The following is a 6,000-nucleotide window of genomic DNA, read 5'->3' on the forward strand; positions in this document are numbered from 1 at the left end:
TAGGAAACTGGCTGTGGTGATGGTCTATCTGAAATTCTCCTGATTGACCTTCCTCTGATGTGTGAATGTAAGACAATATTCCCATTGCCTGCAGGTTTCAGTTTGATGAAAAAGGTGTTCATAAAATTCCTTTGAATTGAAAGACTTACTTTCAGAATTTTCTTTTGAGAAATGGAACTAGCAAATCCTCAAATTTGGAGAACCCAGTGGTATCTGGACAGTAGGTAGATTTCTCATCCCCTGTGGACTTTTCTTACCTCTTATTTTCCTCACAGTGAGGGCTTTTAATATAGCTTCACTCTTAACCTCTCCACTGTCATTTTAGTAAATAATTTAGAGATAATTCCTGTAGGCTCTGAAATAGGCTTTAGCATAGATGCACAGTCTCTTGTCTGAACCTCTCAGAGCCAGGTATGTTTAGGAATGCAGAATTTTTTGGATTTTAGAAGGGTGATATGGTACATAAACTGATATAACTCGACATCCCACGTGATATCTCAGACAATAACCTATAATCAAACATATTAATATTTCTGCAGTGGAACATATAAATAATAGCCTTAAGTGAGATAAGTGAAGGCTATAAGTATCTTCATATTCATTCCTGTCAGTTTTCCACCAATTGAATTCATGCCAAACTTAGGAAAGCCTTGCCCTTTTCATAGCTTATTACATTTCAGAATTTGGAATAAAGGATGTGGATCCATACTTCATTTGGAATGTGGGTCTATCTGGCATTAAATATCAAATTTTTGTGGGAAGATCTGTCTCAGGGAGGGCTTGGAAAGTCACTCCTTCCCCAGAGGAGGCCTCTTCCCTGCTGCTCATTTTGTGCTGAAAGTACCCCTTTCAAGCTGGTATAGGAACCTTTCACAGCAGAGCCCTTCTTTTCACTTTTTAAATGTGTGGTTCACTTCTGCTCCAGACTGTTGGAAAAAGGATTTGCTTTTGGCTACGGGACACATGAGAAGTAAAGACAGTAAGAAGTGTCAGCAAAGGACTAGCAGATAATGCTTTGTACCCCCGCCACCACCTCCCCCACCAAAGCACCTAACGTAGTGCCTGAAAGAAAAATCAACACTTAGGTACTACTTGCTATTGATTGGAGTGATTTATAATATCATCTCATATATTTCTCACAGTAGCCTGTGAGTTAGGTACTGTTTATTTATTTAGACACAGTTTCACTCTATAGCCCAGCCTGGAGTACAATGGCATGATCTTGGCTCGTTGCAACCTCTGCCTCCCGGGTTCAAGCGATTCTCATGCCTCAGCCTCCCGAATATCTGGGATTACAGGCACATGCCACGATGTACAGCTAATTTTTGTATTATTAGTAGAGATGGGGTTTCACCATGTTGGCCAAGCTGGTTTCAAACTCCTTACCTCAAGTGATCCTATCTCAACCTCCTAAAGTGCTGGGATTATAGGCGTGAGCCACCATGCCCGGCCATTAGGTACAATTTGTTATCCCCACTTTGCTGAGGAGGAAATCAAGGCACAGAGAAGTAAAGTAAATTGCCCAGTGTCATAGAGCCAGTGAGTAGTGGAACTGAGATTCAGTCCCAGACTGGCTCCAGAGTTCCTGCTCCTTATCCCTATACTCTGCTTTCTCTCAGATGCTCAACAAGTGGTATTTGAATATAACGTGAAATACATCAAGTGTTCCACTGGTTGGGGTCTGAAAGCACTCTTTGCTCAGGGCTGAATCCTCTGTCTTTCTGGAATTATATACATATAACAAAAACCAACAATGCTATGGTCAACAACTAATCTCTTACGGTATACTGGCCTTCCTCAGATCAGAAATCAGAGAAGTCATTCTGTGAGGAGGACCACGCTGCCCTAGTGAACCAGGAAAGTGAGCAGTCAGATGATGAACTTCTGACACTTTCCAGTCCGCATGGCAATGCCAATGGTGACAAGCCTCATGGAGTCAAGAAGCCCAGCAAAAAGCAGCAGGAGCCAGCAGCCCCTCCACCCCCTGAGGATGTGGACCTTTTGGGCCTGGAAGGGTCTGCAGTGAGTAACAGCTTCTCTCCACCAGTGGCTCCTCCCACCAATTCTGAACTACTGAGTGACCTGTTTGGGGGTGGAGGTGCAGCTGGTCCCACCCAGGCCGGACAGTCAGGAGTGGAAGATGTGTTTCATCCTAGTGGACCTGCGTCTACCCAGTCAACACCACGCCGCTCTGCCACCTCCACCTCCGCGTCTCCAACCCTAAGAGTGGGAGAAGGTAATTTTTTCTGTGTTGCACTGTGCCTCTCAGATTTGAATTCTAATCTTTGGCCAAAGAGGTGGAAATGAACTTTCCTAATAAGCTAGACTTTTTTGATTTCACTGAAAGTCCTTTAGATGTCTGTATCTTTATTTAAATAGACAGCATAAGAGAAAATAGAAATATTGTCCATTTGGGTAGCACACTAAGGTAGTGTAAGAGTGGACGTTTGAGCTTCACACTCTTACTTCTAATTTTCTTTGTTTAGCACTTCAACCCCTGAGCTGCATTAGTTATGTCTGCTTAAACATATTGATTGATGAATTATTGTTGATAAAATTAGGTAGTATTTATGAGGTATTTACTATTTGCCATACATGGAATTTAATACTAAAAATGATTTAATTCTCATAGAAACCCAATAAGTAGTGCTATTTTTATCCTCATTTTATGAGGAAGCATAGAATTAAATCAGTAGCATAGGTTTATATGACTAATAATTGATAAGTACAGCTCCTGAAGAACCAACTCAAACCAGCTACCCCTTGGTCCTGTCACCATTAACCAAGATGACTTCACATTAGGAAGGGTAAAGAGAAATGTCTCAACTCTTCAGGCCTATGGTATCCTACAGGAACATTTTTCCCCCAAGCATGTCCTTCCCAGAAGACTGTGGGCTGGTCTTGACTTGTGATAGTTCAGCTGGAGGCATCCTTCATGAGTGTGGGTCTCGGAATTACAGAGTATTGGTATTGAGGCTCAAGCTCCGATGTTAGTTATTGGTGGAGCCAGGATGTGAACTCATGTGCCCTGAATCCTATGCCAAGGCTATTTCCTCTGTACTTCACTTCCTTCCCTACAGTTTTAACTTGCCAAAGTGAAAAAAACTCTGTCAGGAAAACAGTTTCCAAGATCCAAGATAGCACAGTACTCGATGATTGCATTTTAAGACTATGTACCTGGTGTGACTCTCACGATTTCATTCATCATAGTTTCAGGCAGCTAGTGGCATTCCAGTACCAGAACGGGCCTTAGACATCAGTTAATTCTGTGCCTCATGTTATAGACAATGAAACTGAGGCTTAGATGTATTGATTGACCTGTCCGAGGATACCCACTGGATTAGTGGCATACCCAGGTCTAGAATGCAAATATTCTATCCCCCCAGAGGAAGTAGAAAGAACACCAAATCTAGAGTTAAAGACCTGGATTTGAATCCCAGGACTAACACTTAACTATCTGTGTAACATTAGTGAAAAATCTTCTCAGTTGTAAAATGGAGATCATACTTACATATTAGCATTGTTGCAAAGACTAAATTTTGAGCTCTTGTCTTGTGGTATTGGGCAGTTTTAGCTATTGGAGAGTGCCCCTAGTTTAACATAAATTGATATTTTAAATGTACTAAGTATGGTAAGAAGGGATGAGGCTAGTTAACAAATAAATCCTGCTCTTAAAACCAAGGTAGGATATATGGCTTAATATGTTTTCAGCTAAGACTTCATTGGCATAATGCTCTCCTAACATCTGCTGGGCAGCAGATTAGCCTTCTGTAGCAGCAATGGTATCAACTGTGGTTCATCCAGCAGATACGTCCAGACTACTCCTTTGTCCACAAAGATAGGAAATTCTTGGAGTCCACTGTTAGCCCTGCATGAGGTGACAATTCTTTGACATTTAGTGAGTGAACTCATGGGACAAATAAATATATTTTCCCATTGTTTTCTAGGTGCCACCTTTGACCCATTTGGAGCACCTTCCAAACCATCAGGTCAGGATTTGCTGGGTTCTTTTCTGAACACATCCAGTGCTTCCAGTGACCCGTTCCTCCAGCCCACAAGAAGTCCTTCGCCCACAGTACATGGTAAGGAAATATTTTATATTGTATTCAGTGGAACATAGTTTTCTGCAAGATGTCAGTAAATGCTCATATATAAAAGCACCCTGTGGGTGCTTTTTTTGGTAAAAGCTTCCTCACACATCTCTGTTTTTGAAATTAACAACTCACCTTAACATATCAAAAGCTCTGGGCTGTCTTACAGGACAGAAACCTGCTTAAGTTTGTTTAGCTCTGCTTTCCTGTTTGACTATGGTATCCTTTTTTGCATTAGAGCTAGCTGGACAGAATCATAAATGACCCTTGATTGTAGGACATATAATTATTTTATATACCAATGAGAAAGAAAACACTGCCACTATGAAATGACTGGAAGATACTTCTTGGTTAGAGAAATCTTTGAAATGTGGAAAAATATGTCCTCAATCAATAAAATATGTTAGTAGTCCACAAAATTGGTATTCCAAAGAACAAAGTTTGGGATATGGTAGCCTCTAGTTACGTGTGACTGTTGATGACTCGAAATGTGGGTGATCTGATTTGAGATGCACTCCAAGTATAAAATATATACCAGATTTCAAAACTTAGTACATAAAAAGCATGTGAAGCATCTGATCAATATTTTTATATTGACCATTTATTAACATAATATTTTGAACATACTGGGTTAAACTATATTATTAAAAATAATTTCAATAGTGTCTTTTTACTTTTTAAAACGTGACTGCTAGGAAATATAAAATTACATATGTGGCCCAAATTATATTTCTATGTTAGAGACTTAGGTTGTATAGAAAGAATAATAATCACATCCATTTATAAAAGTGGGTCACTTAGGTAACATTGATTAAAACCAGAGCTCTGCAGTGAGGGATAAATAGCTTTGAGCCAGGGAGTTGTAGCTCATTCCTTATGTTGAAGTCTAGTGAACATTATTGGCCACAACCTAGAAAGTGATGTATTGTTGAAGGCATCCTGAACTTGCTTGGAGAATGCAGTCCAGTTATCAGTTGACTTCAGGAAACCATGCCAATACAAAAGGAAGATGACTTTTGCAACACTGGTGAAACTGAAACTTGACTAAAAAAGAGTCCAGGAGCAACTTTTATGGTTCATTTCCAACTAGTCTTTAATCTCAAACTATTTGAAGTGTGTCCACAGGACGATATACAAGGAATTCCCCTCTCACCTATGAGTCATGCTCACTTGAGAGAGTCTCCTGATTGGATGTTGACTATCTGTAGGAGAAAAGATGCAGGAATGTAGAGTAGAGTTGGTTTTGCTCAGTCATTTAAAATGTTAAGTCATGTCATTGCTCTGCTCAAAATGCCTCCCCATTTCACTCAGCATGAAAACCAAAGTCCTTGAAATGGCCTGTGTAGGCTCTGCATGCTCTAGCATCCCAGTGCCTGTGACCTCATTTCCTATTCTCCCCCACTTTGCTCTCTGCATTCCAGCTCTACTGGCTTCTTTGCTGTTGCACTGGCTGTTTCCTCTGCTTCATACTCTTCCCCAGGCATCTCCGTGGCTAAGTCCCTCACTTCCTTCGAGTCTTTGCTCAAATGTCCCCTTCTCAATGGAGTCTATTCTGATTCTTCCATTTCAAATCACAACTCATCTCCCAGCCCTACTCTACATTCCCCTTTCTGTTTTACTTAGTAACTTCCAGTATACGCAGTAATTAACTTATGTGTGACTTTTTTTTTTTTGGTCATCTATCTGTCTCCATTAGAACATGAATTCCACAAAGGCAGGGAATTTTGTTTTGTTCCCTAATACATCCGTAGTGCCTAAAAGAAGTACTGGCAGCCGGGCGCCGTGGCTCACGCCTGTAATCCCAGCACTTTGGGAGGCCAAGGCGGGCAAATCACGAGGTCAGGAGATAGAAACCATCCCGGCTAACACGGTGAAACCCTGTCTCTACTAAAAACACAAAAAATTAGCC

The 6,000-nt window shown here is 40.9% G+C and overlaps 1 protein-coding gene across 3 annotated transcripts in view; it reads left to right on the forward strand.

Moving 5' to 3' along the window:
- Positions 1 to 6,000, forward strand: part of DNAJC6 (DnaJ (Hsp40) homolog, subfamily C, member 6) — a 163,317-nt gene that overhangs the window by 138,583 nt on the left and 18,734 nt on the right. For all 3 annotated transcript variants that reach the window (XM_011985477.1, XM_011985479.1, XM_011985478.1), the window contains 2 exons: positions 1,802 to 2,236; positions 3,948 to 4,082. In XM_011985477.1, the coding sequence (XP_011840867.1) occupies positions 1,802 to 2,236; positions 3,948 to 4,082 (570 nt within the window). The remainder of the gene's footprint in view (positions 1 to 1,801; positions 2,237 to 3,947; positions 4,083 to 6,000) is intronic.

The sequence above is a fragment of the Mandrillus leucophaeus genome, unplaced genomic scaffold (assembly GCF_000951045.1).
Source record: "Mandrillus leucophaeus isolate KB7577 unplaced genomic scaffold, Mleu.le_1.0 Scaffold284, whole genome shotgun sequence".
NCBI classification, from domain to species: domain Eukaryota; kingdom Metazoa; phylum Chordata; class Mammalia; order Primates; family Cercopithecidae; genus Mandrillus; species Mandrillus leucophaeus.